This window comes from Achroia grisella, unplaced genomic scaffold, assembly GCF_030625045.1.
Source record: "Achroia grisella isolate CSIRO2021 unplaced genomic scaffold, CSIRO_AGI_Agris_v1 utg1573, whole genome shotgun sequence".
In the NCBI taxonomy this organism is placed as follows: domain Eukaryota; kingdom Metazoa; phylum Arthropoda; class Insecta; order Lepidoptera; family Pyralidae; genus Achroia; species Achroia grisella.
This window is the reverse complement of record NW_026712655.1, coordinates 2,034,213-2,058,588: the sequence shown is the minus strand read 5'-3', so window position 1 is coordinate 2,058,588 and position 24,376 is coordinate 2,034,213. Positions and strand designations below refer to the sequence as shown.

Here is a 24,376-nt window from a genome sequence, read left to right as displayed (position 1 = left end):
TATTAATTATATAGCAGCATAAAAGCTCCGTAATTAATCTAATGAATTCAATTTTAATCATACATAGGCAGTTTCGAATAATAATAAGATTAATTACCTGGGATTTAATTAGATTAACTCACACGTTTTCCATAAAGCGTGCACTAAAACTCAATAGATCAATTAAATGAAAGGGCTTGGGTCTGTAATGTAATTAAGGAATAACTACCCATTTGGAGAAGTTTCCCTAATCATACCACTAAATCTAATATCGATTTGAATTTTTAATTAATACTAAACAATTCTAATTGCTAGATCTATTATTTACTATTTTGTAATTACTATTTAATATTAATAATTTAATGTAGTCATAAATTTCGTTGTTTAAAGAAATTATTAACATAAAACGACTTTACAATCTCGTTGATCAATTGAAATACTAGTGATTTCACAGTTGCAAAAATTAATATAGGTAGGTATGGAACATTCATATAATTTCTCAGTGTTTCCAGCGATCACCAAATTCCAATTATTTATTGTGTATCTGTGGTAATATTTTACCCCTCCATAGGTTATCAGTATTTACATTCTGGAAATTGAATTGTTTTTGTATCAATTTCACTGGTATGGGTAATTTGTCATTCGGAGTCATTTGTCAGGGAAGTAATCCGTACACATACTATATAAAAAGTCTATACATTTTTAGAATACGAATAATGTAATTAGGAGGTTTTAAAAAATTTATGGTATTGGTCGATTGGGTTATTTTAAATATTAGGTTATTCTTTCACATTAATATTTGATACAAGCATTTAGTATATTAGTTAGTCACTTCTTTTAGTGGATGATATTGGAATACCCAATACCCATTGCTTGATTTGGTACGAGCTTACAGTAACTGTATACAATGGGTGACAGGAAGAGGGTGAAGATAGATAGAATTTCACCGGCAAGATTTTGTTATTGTTTCCTTGACACAATCATTAATAGTTTTTTAACACATATCCGATAGTATAGATAGTGCTGATACTCGGTAGGCGTGTTCTAGAGTAGAGAGCGTGAATTGGTAAACATAGGATAGGACGCCCCGCAGCTAGTTGAAGATATACGTAGAGTTGCGGATAATAACTGGAAGGGAAGGCTGAAAATCATGCCCAGTAGCGTACCTTGGGAGAAGCCTATGTCCAGCAGTGGACTATAGTGGACAGTTGATGATAAACACAACCCCTACCAACAGACAAAAAAATGTTATTATAATTATTTTTATATATTTGTTGTTTTATTTTTCAGTGAAACAAAGGGAAGGTATGTGGGGCGGGGGTGCGCAGTGCGTGCATGCCTCACTGCCGCGGGGAGCGCGCGCACAACCCGCGCCCACGCTCAGCGGCGCCATCGCCAGCCGCCGCCCGCCCAGGTACATGAAACTTAACAACAATTAGCACAAAGTATCAGTCTATAGGGACAAACAAATTTAGCCACAGTGGCTAATAAATACAAGGGTGGTTATTGTTCGCTGTTACCAAATTTCTGCTAAAGACGCGAAGAAATTAAGACATAAATGTAATATTAACTGTAATAAAATAAAAAAATGAAAGTAAGATTGCCATAGTTATATTGAGGGTGTAAACCATGAGATTTTAAATGTATAGAAAGCTAACACTGAATCGGATCATACAGATATCTTACTTATTTTACATTCATCAACCTGAATATGGTATAAGCCATACAAGCTCATCGCTTACTAATTAACAATTGGTTATTTTTATAACACACATGGTTAATCTAGTTATGATGTTTGTAGGTATAATCACATTAAACAACAGTATAATTATGAAGAATATTATTACAGTGAATTACAACACTAAAAAGTTTGTTTTTCCTCCATCTTATTCAACTTGTAAAAATACTTTATTTGCCTACTTTACTGACCTACTCTTAGGTAACGGAATCGCTAATATTAATTAAAAAATATTACTTCGTTGCATTCAATAACTATATCCAGAAAAAAATTGGGGTATTTTCAAGCATTGCTTTCATCATAACAGCTGATAATACCTCTGGTTAGTCATCTAGAACTAAAGTAATAAGATATAGTACTATTACTATTTTAACAACATTATTAGTATTAGAAATGAACATTCAAAACTGTCTAATATGTAACTATATTGGCGATAATCTTAAAAATCACTGAACGTATCTGTGGTTTTTTTACATCATTTACAGAGCGATTTCTGAGGAAGGGTCGTGTGTACAAGTCATTATTTTTTTGTGTATATAACTAAAACTGCTCTAGTTAATAATATGAAGAAGATTGTATAATACTTTTATTATAAATTCCAGGCCTACACCTCCTTCTCCAACACTGATTGCCCAAGTTGACTCTTCGGTGGCCTGTCTCTGGCTACTCACGCCTTTGTCAGCTGGTACAGCAGTCGTAGCAGTTCTAGTTGCTGTCTCAACAAACAACTGGCTTCACACACAAGAGAATATGCTGAACCCAGCTTACAATGGCACGGGAAAGTACAGCTTGGTTGCAAAACACACAGTCTCTGGTTTATGGAGGATTTGTCACACAGACCGTAAGTATTTTTAATCTATTATATAATCCACTGCTTGTATTTTATTTTTGTGGATAATAATTATAAAATGAATTTGCCTAAATATCAATTAATGCTGTAAATTTTAACAAACTATTAAGATGAATTTTATTATTACCATAGTTTCTACGTAACTTTGTAGACACTAAACTTTGAAAGGTCATAAAGCTGACCAACACGAAAGAAAGTCATTATACATTTCAATATAAATTTCAAATGTTATTTAACAAAATAAATAAAAAACCTACTGCATCTGTTTCTAAGTACTACTTAATATATATACTATATTTATAGTGTAATGTAGACATGTAAACATCTACTAGTATTTGGCCGTATAAATACAAGTATAACAAGGTAAAGCGACTTTGTATAAAGTCACCCTCTGGCTATTGTTAATTATTTCGCATAAACATCTCGACTTGACAGCAATAGGCCTCCGTTTTGCCCATATTTCTAAGCATAATATTTGTGTTTATAACTATAATCCAAGATAATGTATAATATGTGATTATTTACCTGAAAACTTCCAAACTTGACGTATATATAAGTAGTGATTAAATTTGACAGAAAAATAAAAAAAAATAATATTTTAATTAAAAATTTATTCAAATAAAAAGAAAATTATAAACAGGATAATTATTATAGTAATATATTATTTATAGTAATGTATTAACATTATATTATTATTTATGAATTTCTAAATAATATTAATAGGGTAAATACCCCATTTATATAATTTCTTCGTAATTCGTAATTTAAAAAACAACCTTAGAAACGATTAAACAGTGTTCGCCTATTTAATTAACTTACATAGTATAATTTATATAAATCTATACAATTCCGACATTCTTTACATAGAAAAACAGCTTGACATATCATTGAATAAAATGCATATTTCAATATTTACTACACATTTGCTTCTTAGCAAAGCTGGTTCCTTCGGATACTTATATATAAAGACAGACATTAAACGATTAAGGTTTTATACGCATTGATGTGTATATATATAAAGAGAAAGTATTTGATTTCTTTTCAAAACAGTTCACTATATAAAGAAAACAACTCGGAATCGAATAATCGAATCGAATAGTTTTTATGGATGATAATGGACCAGTGCACCAGTGTTGGATGATAAGATAAGCATGAGGTCAAGTCAGTTTATCACAATCGTTTCTAAGAGGATGATTTCCACGTGGAGGCTAACCTGACATGGTACATTGCTAACAATGAGGTTATTAGGCCAGTAAAGTGTACCAAACACCTATGATAGATGGATGAATAATAAAATAAGTATGAAGTCAGGTTAGTTTGAAGTAGGTTAGGTAATATAGCATCGTGACAAATTCACCAGGAATTTAAAACGATGTTTTCCAGGGAAGACCGCGTGGAGGTCAACCTGACATGGTACATTGCATGTAATGGGTCACCAATTCACATTACTAACAAACCCCTATCCTCACCCCATGTTTGTCCATCGTTATGGCAAGGTATGAGTGATACCACAGACGTTACATATGATGTATATCCAAGTGTAGCTTGGCACTAACCACTAGGACAGCCGGCAAGTATCTCGTTTTCCAGTACAGTTATAAAAAAAACCCTAAACTCAAACGGTATCTTTGACATTGTTGCTATTTGTTCATTTGATTCAGAACGGTCTTTAGACGATCTCAAAAAGGAACTTATTGGATTTTAGATTTATTTTATAAAGCGAACATAGAATTGAATTAGATACGTTTCTACCCTTTCTTATAAAGGAATATCTCTGGCTTCGGTGGTCTAACGGTTTAGTACACCGCATTACTTCCGATGGTCATAAGTACGATTCCTCGCACGGTACAAACGTTTGTATTCATCAGTATGAGTTTTTTATCGGTCTGGGTAAGATATATAATACATTTGTTTATAAAAATAAAATGTATCTTGTTCAATATTCATTATACAAGATCTGTCTAGTTTGGGACTAGATGGCGTTGTGATTAGATATTATTACTACTATTATTATAATATCTCATTAAACTATATCTATATCATATGCAATATCTATATCTATATCATTCTATCTATTATCTACTATCAATATCTATACTATCTATTATCAATATCTATATCATATGCATGAAAACTTAAATGTAGTTTTCATGCATATGATATAGACTTTATAGTTATTTGTTTAGTTTATTCTCAATAAACTTCACTTTAAACACACATATTAAAATTTATATTATAATACAAATAACGTTTTATTGTCTGTTTTTACTACCAGTGAGACGAATAATATATACACTTAGAATTATCATTCAAGTTTAATGCTTACATAGAAGGCACGTAGATAAATATTATTATAGGGTAAACGTAAAGGACATTCTGCGCTTACATATGATCACTTTAGTATTTATATTTTTAAATTTTCTATGTTACTTTTATTAGTGGCTAGTAATTCTATAGTATGCTTATATGGAACATTAATTATTAATTATATTTTCATTATTGTAAATAAATCCGCCTTTAACTTATGAAAACTTGTATACTTTAGTTATTTCCATAGCATTATGTCATATGGCATACTGCTATGGGGTAAAGCTGCCGATATAAATACTATATTTATTTTACAAAAGAGAGCCATACGTTCTATTTATGGTATGGGTTCTAGAGAGTCATTACGTCAATGCTTTAAACAATCAAATATCCTCACCGTTGCCTCACAGTACATTTATGAAAATATTATGTATACAAGGAAAAGCTTAGATAGTTTCAAGAAACTTAAAGACTGTACAAGTAGAAACTTACGCAATAAAAATAAGCTAATTTTACCTAAATGCCGTCTACACAAAGTTAGTAATTCATTTTATGGTAATTGCGTAAGATTCTATAATAAACTGCCAGAGTCTACGCTAAATCTTACAGAGAGGCAATTCAAATCTTATATTAAACAAATGTTATGTAAAAAAGCCTATTATAAGATAGATGAATTTATAGATGATAGCAATATATAGCAAGAATAAGTTTATTTGCGGACAACGTTATAATTTTAATTTTCATACTGCTTTCTTGATATATGATAGCGTAGCGGCTTTTGTATTGATTGCCGCATGCATCCTTATGTAAAGTGCGAATACTGTAACTACCATATAGTAACTTTTGTAGCTGTGACGTGGTCGTGTGGAATGAGTAGTCATGCTCACTAAAATGTCCAGACATGTGGCGGCGTGGTGGGCCGGGTCAATGGGCTCCCTAAAATATGGTCGAGCGCAGTGATGGCTGGCTCATCCGTCATACTCGTGAACGAGTGCTGCTTGTAGGGACTGGTCTGCTCTTATCACTACGACTGATTTAATCTTATTGCAAGGTTATATTTGACCCAAAAAATTAGTGCTTGTTGGTAGTTTGTATTCACACGTTTCGACTTGTAAATGTAAACTTACAAGGATTATTTAAAAGAGCAACACACAAGTTTCTTGCTCGTTCTTCTTGTGATGAGACAGCTTTCCGAACGAGTGGTAGATAAAAAACAAATTGTTATGACTATTCAAAAGTGCTTAAATTAAGTTTATTTGAATAAATGATTTTCTATTCTATTCTATTCTATTCTAAGAAATTGGAATGAATATCAATTTATATACAAATGTCTGTCTGTAACTAAATCACTTTTATAGTTTATATATTGTGCACACACCTCACGAATGTAATGTAGTAATGTCGTTAATACACTAAGTCGAAATCTACTTCTCAAGTCATCTAGTCTAGAACTATTTATGTAGACGTATTGGTATGACATATATGTATTTTCATTTTGACTGGCAATGCATAGGCAAAACTAATAATTCTGGAAACTTATTTAAAAAAAAAAATATAAACAAACATGAGTACATGTTTTATTGTTTAATGTTTATTTTTGTAAGCTTACTTTATACTGTTTTGATTGAGAAACTTCTTTAGCTTTATGTCCCCGGAACTATAAAAGGAATATAGCCTCTCCAGTTTCACACGTAATTCAACGCCGAATTCTTGCGCCGAGAATTTTATCGGATCGGTATCATAAAATGGCGTAACACAATAGCGGGCGAAACTTCCGTGTGGGAGGGGGGCGCTTACAATGCGTTCTCGCATCCGTCTCTCCTAGGGAAATGCATTGTACTCAGAGGCGGTCCACGCTCGTTCTACTTCCATTCCATTTGCAAAGTCCGCTGATGTGTCCGCTGTCCGTCAGTTTACGACTCGTCCATTTCCGTCATTAAATAGTATTGTTTTGCGGGAATGCTTTTGCGCAAACTGGATATTTATATACATACTTTGTTAATACAATGTTTTCCATCGACTTTATACAATCATATCGCAATAATTTTATTGTAATTGTTTGAGTTTATCAATAAGACTGCTGTTTCAAAGGATACTACAAAAGTTTAAAAATAGATAATCTGTTTAAGCCGCCAACCAGCACACTTTGTATTTCTCCATCGACTATATCCGTTCTCAATTCTATTATATCCAAACATGTTTCAGTTACAGGATGAGATAGGACAATGAAATTATGGGGTAGGGAAGAACCATGGGCATCGTATGACAATATTATGTATATGGTGCTATTCATCTATACATATGGGTGGGTGATCAAATGATGATGATATATCTATTCAAATTCAAAAATCATTTATTTATGTAGGACATTTTAGCCGCTTATGAACGTCAAGTTTTTACATTATAATTTTTTAAACTGGCAAGAAACTCAATTGAATTACTTTTTTTTTAAAGCCAGTTTATTTACAATGCATAGGTATTTATATAGGTGTCTATGTCTAACATTAAATGAAAATCCCGAACATGAAAACTATACTAATATAATGATATACTAATACTTTATACACATACACAACAACAAAATAGTTTGTTAAATAATGTCTTACATTATTGTTTAAAACCTTCATAATGGTTTTGTTTATTATTTTAATGAAGATGAGATTTGATTTCAAACAAGATGTAGGTATGTACCTGTTCGTACTAATTGTGAAGCGCTCCATCCATTACCTACTGTGCTGTAATTAAGAGCTCACATATTTGATTAATATCAGGTACGAAATTGTGATAATTATGCTTTTTGATGGAGTAGAACTGGAAATGAGCCAATTTATTTATCCTACTCAATTACTAATTACTTTTTGATATAATTAATATTCCTATTATACTATATGAACATAGATGACATGTATAACAAAGTAAATCAAATACAACCTAAATAAATATATTTTATTTATAAGTAATTATATTAAAATGATGATGTCTGTACATGAGAGAAACTACTGCTGGCATGATATATCATGGAGTTGAACCAAATATAATGATTTTTAGAATTCTTGTTTATCTGATACTTTACGGTTACGATTTTCACTAATTTACTTAACTTTTTTTTAATGTAATTACTTTATAAAAAATAACAGTTATTAGGATACGAAGTAGCGGGCTTAATCAATTAATGCTGTTTTCTGTTTATAAATCGTATCAAATACAATTATTACATGTGGATTTATGACCTTTTGAGATCAGGTTACATATATATTTTTTTATATTCAGTTTAGAAACTAGATATTGTAGAAATTTATAATGTCATATTATATATTCATAACTTAATTATATAACGAGAGAACCTAAAACAAAAACTATAAAAAAATATAATACAATAACTAAAATATATTATTAAAAGGAGTCTCGTTAGGCAAGGTTTCGAAGATACTGGCGGCGTTCCCCCTTTGAATGGCTAGACTAATTCTTTGTCCGAAATAGCTGCCAGCTTTTCGGTCTTCTGTGATATTTGAATTGAATTGTTTTTGAAATTTGAAATATAGATAGCCATGAATGCCATCTATATCAATAATTGAGACGGGCAGGATACTAGTATATATATTGCTATCACATGAAAATACTGAATATTGTCAATGATTTCATAATTGACAGTAAAATACCTACTTCGTAATTTAATTAGAACATACCAGATCTATTTTTTTTAACTAGATTTTGTTTTTATAAAAAAAATATATCAGTTTACCAGTGATAGTACTTAAGTGGCAATTGTAGTCAATACAGATTAACTACAGATGATGTCATCACATGACACCTGGGGTATCCCTTATGTGTTGCCAATTCGGAATTAATCCGTATTTTCACTGTCATATCACACACTTTAACAAAAACACAATATTAAAATTACACATCAATTAAGTAGATTTTCATTAGGTCAATATGCAATTTATTTCGACTGTATTTACATTATAATTAATCATATTTTTTATTATTCTTTCCAGTTGGCAGTTTGGTGTATCAATGTTTGGATATACCCTACTTCCCCCTCTCACAGTATAGCCCTGATTTGAGCGACTCCACAAATGCAATACCATGTATGTATAATGACAAATTTTATTAATAACTAGCTGACCAGGAAAATATTGTTTCGCCATATAACTTAAAATCCTTATTAAGACATAGAGGGGATAGATAGCTAGAAATTTAGGTATTTATGTATTTTTAATGCCAATTTATAAGAAAATAAAATTTTGTCCAAAGAATTTTGGGAGTGGACGACCCTAGGGGTATGAAAAATTGATAGTAGTCGATTCTCAGCCTTACTGAATATGCGTATAAAATTTCATAAAAATCGGTTAAGCCGTTTCAGAGAAGTAAGGTACCTAACATTGTGACACGAGAACTTCACTTTATGAGGTTATTAATATTCAAAGATGTTTGGATACACTTAAAAATCCATTCTGCTAAAATCTTACTAAAGTCACAATACTGATTACCTGATTACTAGTTGACTTCCTCTTCCTCAGATGGTTAAGCAGCGATAAAATGTTTAAAAGAATATACCCTACAATAAACCCTACATAATACACATAGCGCCGTCTAGGCCCAAATTGGATAATCAATACACACTTTTTTTTAACACATCACTCTTACTAATGAATTCAAATGCTTGTACCGTGCAAGAATAGACTCCGCGATACTCGGAAGTAACGGGGTCTAATAATGGAATGTGTGCTAATTTCCGAATTTCTGCTTGCTAAACTGCTTGACTACTGAACTTGTCATTTTATGTCACTAATTTTGCCACTTCTATTTATTTGCATGCACCAGATGAGGCATCTATCTACATCACTGGTTTTAATATCAGTGGTCAGATTAGAAATCCGAGTCTCTATGTGTAAATTGGAAATTTAGAACCCAGTGTTAAAGCAAATTGGAAATTTGGAATTCAGTGTGAAGGCAAATTAGAAATTTTAAACGCAATACGTGGTAATAAATTGGAAATTTCAACTTGATAGATATTGGTAAACGGATTACTTCCTATATTTTATAGCGTTACATGAATAACAGCTATCTAAAACTAAGTATAATATTTTATTCAGGCTTGGATGAGCCTGAATAAAATTCTAGCCAAGTTTTAGTATTATCAGTTAATTAATGTTGGTATAATAGTACTCGTATATATATTATACACTTATTGAAATATGATTCGTAACGTAATTCTCATCATAGCCGATTAATATTTATTATGAACATTAGGTAAACCATTTCACTAAATGGTTGATTACCTAATATTAATAATTTCATCATTTCTATGTTTAAAACATTAATTTCTTTACATTATTTTTGATAACATTTTCCATTTCAATTACAATCTATAAAAACAGGAAAATGCGGGCTGATGCAATAAATAAACAGACTTTCAATCATTTATACATATTATGAAACAGGTTCCTGCCGTATTTGAATGTTCGCCGTAATATCAAAAACTACTAACTACTAGATTTGTTGTGATTATAATTGTCATAGGTATATAATTTTGTTATAAATAACCACAGAATAGAAGATTTGTTTCTCCAAACGAATTATTAATGCTCGAATATTAATATAAATATTTGGTATCAATTTCAGACGTGGTAACCAGATCAGCGGCGCCGTTACTGTTGGCTGTCTTTACACAAGCTGTTGGTGCACTTTGTTGCGTGCTCGGACACTGTGTCAAAGGAAGACGACTATGTACTTTCATTGCTGGTGTACTGTTTATTATTTCCGGTAAGATATTAAATAACTGTAATAGAAAATAAGTTGACGGCTCACCTGACGGTGGATGGAGTGAGAACCGTTATTGTACATGAACAAAATCATGAATTTCATGTCATCATGTGGTTGTATTGCCATTCTGAAGGACTAGAGTGTTACAGACGTATGACAGCAGTGTTACATGACGTATATTGCAGTATTTCTTTGCCATATCTTCCTTCAATCGAAACACAGCATACAAAGCAAGCTGATTGAAGGCTGAAATAGCTAATGTAGATGTCTTTTTATATTCAGTTTCGTTAAAACACCTGATAGTAGGAGATATCTTTAGTTATCCATTAGATTTATGTCTACGTCATTGTGTGGGGTCCAAGACCAAGCGAACTATAATACCCAAACTGAAAATATATCATAAGAGACCCCCATTATTTTGGTACGTTTGATCTTTGAGGTAGTAATTATTAAATATTAAATTAAATTATGACAGTGATTGTTGATGAATTATTTTGTCCATTTCAGGTCTCATTATGCTGACTGGAATTGTGATGTACATATCGGTATTTAAGTCACAAGTAGGCCATAAACTGCGCTATATGACCTACTTCGATGCCCCACGAATGTCTTATAGTTATGGATATTCCTTTGGTCTATATATCAGCGGATTTGTGGCCGTTGAGTTAGCAGGTACATCTGCCATATATCTCTTCCTACAATGGTATCAAAAAGACTGGATAACAGAATTATCAGAGAAAGCCAAAGCTGATAGCCGAGTCTGGGATAGAGAATATGCTTTCTCAGACTTTAGAGAACGAGATTCGACATTATTAGAAAGACGGATGATGAAGAGAGACACGTATCCACCTACAGGTTCATCTGCAGCTACACCACATGAACGAAGACGTTTTGTATACGACGGGGACGATATGCCGCATTGTTCTATACATAAAAATAGAAGAATAAATTTAAGCTCTGCATCTTTAAAAGATTTATCGTCATCTACGCTATATGGTTTCCCAGCAGCACCAAGACCAACAGCTTGCGATAATTACTTCGAGGAGTTTAAAGAAGTTCCTCAGAGTGCGAACACTTTAAGTGGACTGAGAAGCGCGTCAATATTTCAATCACAAGCGTCAGTTGCCAGTGGTAGATTCTTGGATTCAACGGCTGTAGAACCACCGCCTTCTAGGGAGGAGGAGCTGGTGACATTTGGAGCAGGAGCGCGAAGCGCAATTGCTAACGAAGACCAGCCTCCTCGACATGACCGCGCTGTTGGTACTGACCCGTACCGCAGGACCACTCCCGTCTGATTTAAAACATCGGGTACCTCGCCCCCAGTTTAAAGCATATCGAGAAGTGATAAGTGACGATACTGTTTCACGTACTATTTATACCTAGGCGTATAACGGTTGTATGTAGGTAGGTACGGGTAACGATTAAGAAGTGTCTTTCGAATTTATGAACGTGCATACGTTACTTGTATTATGGAATTTTTAATTGTTACATTTCCTTGAATAAACACTGCCATTTGTCTACTTCTATTAATTTACTGCTCTCCTATATAATTAAAAAGAAATACTATTATAGAAATATAGGTACATATAATTTGAATTTTTTTATTATCCATAGCATACACTATTATATATAGATAAAGTTTCATAATTTTCATATAATACAATCTCAATGATGACGATGAAATCTCAAAAAAAGAACCTTTGACGATATAATATAATAAAAAAAAAGTAGTGCGAAGATAAGTAGATACAGTGGTTGTTCACTGCTATAGATAAAGAAAGGTACTGTAGGCTAAATAGGCGCACAACAATGTACCTACCTCTTTGGTACGTAACAATACTGGCAGAAAATAATAAAAAAATATATATTTACTGAGAATCCAATTTTTAAATTTTGTATTGTGACTTTGACAAATTTTTCGCTAGCCCCTTGATTATGATAATTTCATTTTAAGTAAATAAATGAAAAGATATTGAGAAAATAACAATTATTCGATATGGGGGCGTAAGTATTATTGTTTATATATTATATTTATACAGCACTTTAGTCATTATGAATATATTTAAATGTTAATGATTTATATATTCTCCGTGTGATGCCGGAGTATAACACAATAAAGATGATCAGAATAGCATTTTTTTCCGGTACAGGCTTTTAACCTACGATATAAGTAAACCTATACCTACGCACTACGAAGAAAGATAGTATTATAAAAATCATATTACTAATAGGATATAACAATGGTATAATTTACAATTGTAAAAGAACTCGAAATTGTAGTATTTAACTTTTATTATGTCGTTATAATATTTAATTAATAATTGTAACGTTTATTTTTCATTATTTTTTTGTCTGATTGCAGACTTTGGTCAATATTGTAAGTATTGAATCCCATTTTGCCATAGCATCGTAATCATCATATACACACACTTACTCTATTTTTCTCATAAATTATTATTATAAACTCTATTTCACACAATACTATTACAAAACTATGCATTTTTTTTCAATATAATTTATATTTTATATATTTATAAAGCACAATTATTATTGAGTTATAAAAAATCACCGCCATTTCTATCATCAGTCAATGGAAAGATCCTCGTACTCCGGTGAAAGGTTTTCACCGCATCAAGAATATAGTATTCAATAACTTCAGAGGTTTACTCGGTTTCCTAGTACCATTGTGTGCATTGAGTTGGCAAGGAGAGAAGTCAAGGGTAACTGATCTTTTTTAAATACTTTTATTGTTCCATGTATAGATCTAGATTGATCCTAATGTATGCTACTGACGCAAAAATATTGTAAATTGTTTGTATAATGTAGGTATAATTTGTACTTGTATATTTGTATAAAAGATTCAGCATTATCGGTTAGTTTTTTTCTACATGACTATTATCTAGTCGTTAATATAATAGCAAAATTCTTTTGATTAATTGTTTTTCATATAACCGGCACATTCAGATTGTAGTTGCAATGAAGATAAACGTAAAAGCTATTTGTTCTTTCAAAGAAAAGTTATAATTTATGTGTGAATAAAAATTATCAAATTATAGCAATATCAAAAGATAAAAATATTAGACATATAAATAGAATTAAATCAATTTTAGTTACTTAGTATTTATTATTCGTTAAATGGAAACATTTTACATGAACTACTGTACTACTATATCATTATTTCAGCATGATATAACAGTGCAATGTATATGGATATGGATGTTTTGGTTCTTTTTATTGCAACCAGTGGCGGTCCAAGTGACTGCAATAATTCCCATCTTCATACTACCAATGGCCGGAGTATATTCTACCACTGATACTTGTAGCTGTTATTTTAACGTAAGATTTTCATTATTTATCACCCTTATCATTTTATAAGTTTCACAGTCGAGTGCTATACGTTTTTTTAAATACAACTGGAACTAATGGGCTATCGATCATCATGTGATGCCCGTGGAACCTCTCATTCGTTGCCTTTCTGATTATCAATGATTTATAATCCCGTATCTTACAGCATCTTACAAAGCAAGCTACTTACCGGCTGCAGGATACCGAAATAGATTAAACGGTACCCACGATGATAAAATAAAGTAAATATCTATCTATCAGATGATTTAGTACAAAGTTTACGTCTGGAGCACTGCAGTCCCGAGTCATCGGCATTATTTACAGCATAATTTTCGAGGTTTCCACGCCACCGCTTAATATATTTGCAACGAAGTATAGAATTAATTAGTGCTTAGTCTTCATGCCGTACAGTGTAGATAAGACGCTGTAGCATGAAATAATAATTTATCTTACTGAACGTTTTATATCAGTTACCAACATGTGGAAAATTTTCAAGAGAGTACAGATAATAGTAGAATTAATAATTAAAGAATCACGATGTACTTCCGAGCCATTAGTGCCGTAGTACTAAAATTACAATAAAAAAAAACTTTATTTAATAAGTATATAGTGTATATACCTTACACCTTTTTAATATTCTATGTATTAGTTCAATTGGAAAATAGGGACAGTGATAAAAAGTAATATACCGTGCGTAGGAGACAGAAAAATCCTTAATGATATATATTTTTTAGTTGTATAATTGGAAAAAAAATATATGTGGAAATATATCTAGTTATGTCGTATATTTTCATTATCTTCTGTTTATTTTTATTAATTCTAGGAATCGATGGCATTATTTTTTTTAAGCGGAATGTTACTTTTGTTACTCAATAACTCTGGATTTGATCGCCGAGTAGCATTATGGTTCTTGGGATCCGGAGACTCTTGTCAGTTTTCTGGGAAAAGGTAATAAAGTTTGAAGAAACTAATGAAGTTTCACGCATAGTACCTATGTATAGTTAGTCATAATAAAATTGTGCAATCATATATGATGATGATTATTTTAAATATATAGGTATACCGATAAATTAATAGGTAGATATGAATAAAGACAATAAAAAATACAAATTATGATTGTGTTGACATGTTTATAAACATTTACAAAGAAAAAGCATATTATTTTGTATGTTATTATCTAAACTAACTGAGCAAAGAGGATTGAATATTTCTATTAAAACCTATACATTCTGTCTTTAGATCTCATAGTAAATTCCTACGATATTCTGTCCCTAAAACACCTTAAACATTTTGTGCAGTTTTTTATTTTGTTTCAGACTTGTATTTAAATGCAGTTCAGCAGCCTTCTTTCTATCAATGTTTAGTAATCGACTGTTAGTTACATCTACTATAACGCAGTATATGACATCAGCTTTAACAGATTTACAGGTAGGCAGTGCAATAAAGCATAACAAAATGCACCAAAATAAAATAATAATAAAAAATAGTAAACGTAAAGGTTTATTTATGTAAAAACTACAAATATGAAAAGTAATACGTGGCCAGTAGGATGTTAATATATTGGTATGTAACATGATTGTTACAGTCATAATTATAATGTGACATGTTTTCCTAGTACAAATTCCGTTCTTCTCCTATACTTTCAATAAATAAAAAAAAGTAAACGAACATTCAAAATAATTACAGTCGGCAACATCTAGATACAGAAGCACTGAACCAGATTATGATGAGATGCGATATATTGTCAATAATGCTATCCAAACTGCTTCGGGAATTGGTATGTATAACAAGATTTGAATGTATTCACATGTTCATTTAGAGCAACGAGTCAACCAATTAATTTCATTTCTTTATATATTATAAAAGATGATACATCCAAAGAAAAAAACTAAACGGACAACTAAAAACTTTGTAATTACTATTATATTACCATAAAAATTTTACATACTATTATTATAAGAAATTATAGAGTACACTGAAAGAACAGTATTCATTTGAATTATTTTTAAAATTTTAACCTATTTTAAATAAATTGTTGTTATAAATTATTTTCATTTCATTTAGATTCATTTATTCGAAGTTTTCATTATAACTATTTTTACCTAAAATAATTGGTAATCTGTATATTATTATAATTTAATTATATAATTTCTAGGTAGTATTGCCATTATACATTCGACCTATTCTGCACTGGCTTTTAAGGGTATTTGGTCAGAGTAAGTATAAAATTACTAATCCTTACTAATATTATAAATGCGAAAGTAACTCTGTCTGTCTGTCTGTCTGTCTGTCTGTCTCGCTTTCACGCCAAAACTACTGAACTGATTTAAATGAAATTTGGTACCCATATAGTCTAGACGCCGAGGAAGGACATAGGCTACTTTTTAATACGAAAAAAGGGTTGTAAGGGGTTGAAAATGGTAATGCAAGGTTATCTTTATGCGGTTGAATACACACTTATTATAATAATGGCTTAACTAAAAAATTTGATATTTTGGAAAGTCTACTTTATGATTGTGTTATTAAGTCTATTTTCAAAAATTTTTAATTTCTGAATTACACCAGTATTGTACTAGATATGCGACTTATTAACGCTCATATGTCATAAATAAACATATATGTCATTTGTATAAGTTGCGCGCGCAACTGATTATTGTCAATCCGTTGTCTCCTTATGAATTTAAATGAATAAACGTTTGCTCTGCAATTTTATTTTATAAATATGTACATAAATATAATCCTGGTATAGCCTATAACTGATGACCCTGCTCTTGGACAAGAGCGTAAGAACATATTATTAATATTTTTGAAGAATAAAACAACATATAATATTAAAAATGTTGTCAATACATATGAACAACATTTCCTTGGAAGAAACAACATCTACCGTTCCATCCGAGCTATTCAGGTTCGGAATACGCGTTTCTCCATTCTGGCCAGTAGAGTCAGAGATATGGTTCGCGCAAGTAGAGGGATAGTTTGCAATTTAGAATATCACATCTATTATTTTGATTTAACAAAATTTTATTATGTTATTGGCCAACTGGACCACCAATTTTCAAAAGAATTTAAAGAAATGTTTAAACTGTTTATTAAATATAAATAAATATGACATTTAAATTTGTAAATATCACATTGTCACCATTCAAGGGGTAAAATAAAATAGCAGATAAAAGTTTTTATGGAAATTCGTCATATTTGAAGCTAGAACGATGAAGCTTTTTTCTTACGCTTTTTTGGGTCAGTTTATTTAATAAATACCTTACTAATATTATGAAAGTGAAAGTGACTCTGTCTGTCTGTCTTAAAAGCCAAAACTTCTGAACTGATTTAAATGAAATTTAAAGTCTAGATCTTGAGATAGGACATAGGTTACTTTTTAATGCTAAAAAGGGTTATAAGAGACTGAAAGAGGAATTTTTTAAAAGTTTAAGCTTCAATCTTATTTTTTTGCGTATTGATTAAATATAATTAACGAAAATGGGTTGTAAGGGTCAAAAGGGGAGTTAAAATGTTGTATGCATGTATTGTCATTTTTTAAAGCTAGAAACTTGAAACCCATTTTTTAGGCTGTTGAGAAAATATCAGTAGCCACAGGACTCGGCCATAAATGGTTACAGTATAGCGACATCTTATCATTGGTACATGATGACACTAATATAAGTAGCATTAAAAAAAACAAGAAAAAGGGTTATAAGGGGTTGAAAGGGGAGATGTAATGTATGTATGGTATGTATGGAAGTATCTTCATTTTAAAGATAGTAGTTTGAAACTTAGTTTTTGGCTGTTGATTGAATTGTATGGAATTATGTATGGAAATTTCATTTTTGAAGCTAGAACGATGAAACTTTTTTATTGGGTTAGATTATTAATATATATTTTTTATTATTTGCTCAAGGTCACTATTTTACGCGGACGAAGTCGCGGGTACAGCTAGTAATTAATAAAGCAAGTTCGTATGTAATGGAAAACAAATGAAAATCTATTACAATTTTCATTTAAGTGTCAAGTTCAAGAAATATTTTCCTTTTTTTTATTATTTAATTTAAAAAATAACTTCTTACTCTCTTTTCAATACAGACATCCTCCAGAGGGTCATGAATATCCAGATATATTCAATTATCTACAATATACATTGTTTGCATTTCCCATGGCGTTCTTAATGTTTGTGTTAAATTTTTCATACCACATGTTACTCATCAACTGGTAAGTTTTTAAAGTAATTAGTAAAAGTATTATCTTCTTTAGGACCAATTTAAGCTTAGATTTTAAATAAAACTAAAACACTAACTAAAAGGTAGTCTTAAATTATATTATAATTAATATTATTTTTGTATTATGTTATACTTACGTTATAATTTAAGGACTTTCTTCCATACCACTTATCATCAGGTTGACAGTGAACTTTTTGCTATTACGATTAAATAACTTTTGATTAAAGGTTTGTTGTGAAACCCATGAGTGCTAGCAGTATGGCTGAAATAAGAAAAGCTATTTTGAAAAATAAAGAAGCTATACCACCCCTACTTACCTTACACGAGAAGGTAAATATTTCAGCATAGGTATTATTTATTAGTAAACTACCTACTCGCCCCGGCTTCACCAGGTTGTACATGTATTATATATATAAACTTTCCTCTAGATACACTCTATCTATTAAAAAAAACCGCCTCAAAATCTGTTACGTAGTTTTAAAGATTTAAGCATATATAGGGACAGACAGTGACAGCGACTTTATTTTGTACTGTGTAATGTTAATTTACTGTTTTTAAACTATCTGTATAGTGAATGAATGTATCACTATTATTTTTTTATCCTTATTTTCTTAGTAGCACTTTACGTAATAAAGTTTAATATTATATGAGTTTATTAAAAAGGTAAATAAAATCTATACATACTTCACAGTGTGTGAGTGTGGGTCAGCGTGCCAATAATCTAAATTTCTCTTGTTATTATAAATTTATAAAACACTAGTAATCTTGTAGGGGAGGGCGGGGCAAGACGGGGTAAGGTTTGACAGTGAAAAAAAATTGTATAATACGACTATAAGTAATGAACTAAACTACTAAGGGGATGAACTGCAAGAATAGTTCTGTTGTGATCCAGCCTATGTCACTGCAAACACCCCATACACCTTGGGTAGCCTTTATCATCAGTTCTGATTTCATAGTTTTACGAGGAAATATCATCTTTGGTGACATGTGGACATGTGGACACCTACTGCACTGAAACAAACCACTACAGTGATAGTAAATATATGGGATATTCCACATACCATCTTGCCCCTTCGGGTATTCATTTTATAAAAAAATAATAATAAATAGAAACAATAATTTTAAGCGGTCGAAATATAAGGTGAGAACCTTACTTTATGCTTTTAGTCTTCCAAAAAAATAGCAATAACAGCAACCACTCAACAACTTTATATTTCTGTCATGTAGTTAACAACAATTGAAAATAATAAGTAAATTCGTCAAAATTGTTTTTTCGCTCAAACATCTAAACGCGGCGTCTCACTGTGGTGGTACTCAGGTGACCGAGGGGGTGAGGTAATAGCTTATCGCTGTTATTATTGTTTTGACTGAGGTTCATTTGGTTTTCTCTATAAGGGGGGTACTCCGTCTTACCCCACTCTCCCTATAAGAATAACTACTATTACCGAGTCTGTTATACTGCCCATAAAATGATACTCACTGATCATGATTTGATTCAAGATAAATTCGTAATCAATATACTTTTTTACAGCTGACTATTCTGTTTAAAATTATTATACTCATTGTACTTTTCTGCCGATGGAATAAGTTTAGCAATATGGGATGGGCTGACTTTAATGCGGAACCAACTACTCCAACTATCCCTAGGTAATGAAATGTAAAATTATTATCATATCACATTTGTAATTATTACACATTATTTTAATTAAATAGATGATGTATTTAATATATGCTATAGAAAACTATTTAGTAATATTTGGAGAGCGTAATTGTCTACTGGTTTACTATCCTGATTTACCACCCTCAGTTGAAATCTGACATAAAAGTTTCCATCTGGTGTAACAGTCATGATGATATCTTTATATAAATATAAATGATATGATGGTGATATGTACTAACATATTAGCTAATATTTTGTACAGGGTTAAGGATGCTACTGTAGCTGCATTATTTGTGCTTTTATTACACATCTTACCAAAAGGATTTGGATTTATGAAGTACATTTCCGCTGAAAGTGAGTATAGATAATTGTTTTTATATGTTAAGTGTTTATCGTAATAATAATAGACATATTGTACATTTATAAATCGCATATAGCTTGTTTGGCTAAATTCCGAGTATAAATTGTGAAATTACAGAACAGAGAAGAAGAAATATTTGTTATTCGATAATGACAACATATAATAGTTGTTTACCAATTACCAAACAACTCCTACTATATCATTTAAACTATGCATATACCGTCATCATCACTGCATTTAAATGTCAAATACCAGTCGCGCCATCTACTGTTGTTGGGCAGATATCTTAACATTAGGCCTCCGCCGTGCTTACTTGACGGTAGCACGATATTAATTTATTTATTTGTTTTTTATTGGATAACCTGGTGAGGGTTTTATTGAATAACCTGTAGATGATAAAAGTATCATTATGAATCAGGTCAGTTAATACATGGGAACTGCATGTGACTGAAACCTGCCGTCCACATTACTAACAATATGCCCCTGTGAAGTTCATAAATCTGACAACAGATGGCATATCTATAAGCTAGAACTGTAAATACTAGTCTGACAGTTACGAAATATTTTTATATATTTGTGCAATTATTGATGTAATATTTCGTTACAGAAAAAAGTCAGTTACCCCCTTTAAAACCGGAGTCATCTATTCTTTGGTGGCGTTTTGTGGATAAAAATACCAATTATGGATATTTCTTTTTATTAGGTATTTTATACTTTTTTATGTAATTGAAATACGAAATAAGCTGACGGTCTACGGATAATAGTACTACGCATATCATGTTATCTATGTCATAGTGAACATATTAAAAATAATTGAATTTTCCTATACGAACTGTTCGTACCTGATAAACAAGAAGGAACAGTATTGATTGGGGAATTGTCTTAATTATATGTTCCATTATTTTTTTTTAAATGGTATAATATTAATAAATTAGGTACACAAATATATCTTATAGTTAATAACCTATAAAAATAAATAAATATACTAGCTGTAAAATTAGTTAGTAATCATTCGTGATGTTTCAGGAGCTGGCATAGCATTAAATGCATCTGCGCGAGCCACAGGACTCGATAAAACAATAGCTTTGCATCTTGGTAAAATGTTCACGGAAAAGGAATGGAATGTGTCCATATTCCTTGTGTGTCTTGTTACTGTCATAATGAGCAATGTAATGACCAGTACAGCAGTCGTAGTTATATTCTTGCCAATTGTTTTGTGTATGGTATGTTAACATTTTCTCGTACCAGATAAAATTTTTTTATTGGGAGCATTCCGATTCCTTTCGGTGCTCGGATTCGCTACTAATTTACTATTTCTACTAAATTAAATCATTTTACTTTAGATTTTAAATATTACATTATTGACGTCCAGATCAGAAAGTAGGTATTTTACATCTAAATTAAATTTAATATTAAAAGAAAAAAAATTAAGAATCCATTATTCTTAGAGTTTTCTAGTCATTGGGATTTTTAAATAAAAATCAAATGTCAGTCTATTCTGAAGTAAAATTAGAATAGGAATTCTTTGGTGATCGGTGATAGGTATAGCTTAACGTATCTCGCCTTTAGTAGTACCCTGTCCATTATCACCTGCTTGTAAACTTGTCTTTCTTGTAGGCACCAGAAGGACAGATACCGTGGCCATCCAAAGCATATTTAGGTGCACTTGCTGTTGGAATTGGTTCGTCGTTCGGGTTTATGTCCCCCTTTTTATATACACCTGGATATTTCTGTCATAACACTGGAAAGGTTCCTAGGATTAAAATGGTAAATAGAATTGAATCCTTACCAACATTATAAATATCATAATGTTTTATTTTTTTGGTTTTTTAAAGTTATACAAATTATAAAGTAACCTTAGAAAATGTAAAAAAATATCGATTTTATTAAACATATTAAAGGATGAGTGCAAATTCTATTGATAAGTAATTTATATCTACATCTAATTAGATTTTTAAATACAGTAAAATTCAAATGATTGCATCCTTTTTTTAATGTAATAGTTACAATATATTACAGATACTGGAGCACAATACAATTATATTGAGACGACAATTTTATATTTTATACTTTTTTGTTTCAGGCGAAGTATTCCTTTATAAGTTCAATAATATGTCTCATCGTACTATGGTTAGCCCTAATATTTTGGGGTCCATTTATATGGGATCCCGAAGATAATGGCTTCCAATTTGTGCTTGTAGATGAAGGAGCAACAACACCTACTCCTTGATCATGGAATTATTTATAGTTCAATATTCTATTTATAATTTTTACTCATGTTCAATCTTGACAAACAATTGTATTTGACGTTTCTTCAATTGTGGCGCAATAATCTCTTACTTTGAAAATGGATTCATATTTTGCGTTAGTTTTATTTTGTGACACTACTTCAATTTGATTTAACTGATCAAGAATTTAAATAAATTATTAATGCGCACTTATTAACTATTAGCAATTAAAGAAAGTAAAAGATTTTAACGGCTTAATGAAATGCATTGATTTCTTAATATCTATACATACATATAGTTGTACTATATGTTTGTTAATTAACTCATCCTAAACAATTGGACCTAAATTCACAAAATTTTGTGTATGTTTCAATAGATTCTTGAATGGTTTCAAAATACATTTAGAGATCCTGTAGTTGGCGGTGCTTTTCCGGGAAATGGTATCTGCTATTTGCTAGTCATCCGCTAATCATAAAAGATTTATAGGTTACATAGATTAAAAATGTAAGTTTCTATTCAATATGAAAAACTACTAAACAACAACGGATATTGTCCGACCATTCGCTGAAACGATTACGATTTTGAGTGGCAGCGTTAATGGATTCTATATTAGTCGATGCTATTATTTATCAAATGAAAATAAACGTTAGTTGTTTTTTGGTTCATTGTGAGAAAATGTTTATATTAATATTATTTGTGGAATATTAAAAACGCTAATAGCTAGCGCAGATGACGTATCAACACGTAATTTACATGTATATGAGAATACCACTCTCATTAGTTCCCAATAATGACATTTTCTTATTGAATATTTCACCGTCCAGTTAGTTCATAAAACTTGCATATTTTTGAATGTTAACAAGTCCTGATTTGTGTAATATTTATATAAATAAATTGGTGAAGATTTATAAATATCTAACCATAATTTAAATAAGACTCAGCTAAGATTTAATACATGTTCTTTATTATATTAGAAAAAAAGAATTTTAATAACTTTCACATTCATATTCTGTTAACTAATGCAAAGTTTTCACGATTTTAATCTTTATTTAGTATAATTTAAGAGGTTATAACTTTCTATTTATTATCAACACACTATTTCTACATACCTAGTTGTTGTAAATGATTTTTGCGTAAAGTTATTCATGTATTTAGAACTGTGTTGTGAAGACACTAAATGTGAAAACATGAAAACAATAAATATTATTAATTTTATATATTCTTTTATTTTTACCAATCGAGTGTTAAACTTAAAAAACGAGCCGACTAAGGTTAAAGTGAGAGCTAATTTGAATGAAGTAAGACGTAACTCTATGATTTTATTTCAGTAAAATTTTGATCATAAAATCATAAATACGGATCATGTCTTCCGTTTGCTTATTGAATTACTACTATTAGTAGTAATTCGGGCTATGACCCCGGAAACTACTTAGATAGACTAGATTTGAATGATATATTCGCTGGTAGCAAATTCAGGACCTAGAGTTAAATCAAATACCGCGATCTATGAAGTTACAAGCACAAGGAAACTGTGATCCTCTCTGAGGAATGACTTAGAGGTTACTTACGGTAGACCATTCTATGACTATATTCGGAACTGCGTCTGCGTAAGGTAATCATCTACGATATCTATGTAAGTTAAGGTTTCAGTATATATTGATGGTCACTTAAACTGCTATAAAGTTATGCTATTATACCTGAATTACTTCCTTAGAATCGATAGTTCTTTAAAATTCCTAAGTATAGTCACTTTTACAATTTTTTTAATAAAGTTGAACAAGTAGGTCCACGTCTGATTCCTTAAAGAAATATTATTAAATCACATTCAATACTTTTAGTAGAAAAAATTTTATACTTTTAGTAGTACATTAAATACTTATATTAAAATTTTTTTTGACAATTTTCTATTCTTTTAACTTTGACAA

At 30.8% G+C, this 24,376-nt stretch overlaps 2 protein-coding genes across 2 annotated transcripts in view; both read left to right on the top strand.

Moving 5' to 3' along the window:
* LOC131841126 (voltage-dependent calcium channel gamma-2 subunit) overlaps window positions 1-12,145 on the top strand; it is a 65,738-nt gene extending 53,593 nt beyond the window's left edge. The window contains exons 2-6 of the mRNA XM_059189374.1: window positions 1,270-1,393; window positions 2,320-2,558; window positions 8,873-8,965; window positions 10,503-10,643; window positions 11,151-12,145. Coding sequence (XP_059045357.1) covers window positions 1,287-1,393; window positions 2,320-2,558; window positions 8,873-8,965; window positions 10,503-10,643; window positions 11,151-11,938 — 1,368 coding nt within the window. The 5' untranslated portion in view covers window positions 1,270-1,286 and the 3' untranslated portion in view covers window positions 11,939-12,145. The remainder of the gene's footprint in view (window positions 1-1,269; window positions 1,394-2,319; window positions 2,559-8,872; window positions 8,966-10,502; window positions 10,644-11,150) is intronic.
* Window positions 12,146-12,556: 411 nt separating this feature from the next.
* On the top strand, window positions 12,557-23,635 carry LOC131841112 (protein I'm not dead yet-like). Its single transcript, XM_059189359.1, has 15 exons — window positions 12,557-12,647; window positions 13,231-13,363; window positions 13,827-13,979; window positions 14,812-14,936; window positions 15,305-15,416; window positions 15,675-15,765; window positions 16,144-16,204; window positions 18,069-18,194; window positions 18,430-18,532; window positions 19,734-19,849; window positions 20,125-20,216; window positions 20,831-20,926; window positions 21,250-21,446; window positions 21,841-21,990; window positions 22,307-23,635. The coding sequence occupies exons 1-15, from the start codon at window positions 12,640-12,642 to the stop codon at window positions 22,451-22,453; spliced, it is 1,710 nt and encodes a 569-aa protein (XP_059045342.1). The 5' UTR covers window positions 12,557-12,639; the 3' UTR covers window positions 22,454-23,635.
* The last annotated feature ends 741 nt before the right edge of the window (window positions 23,636-24,376 follow it).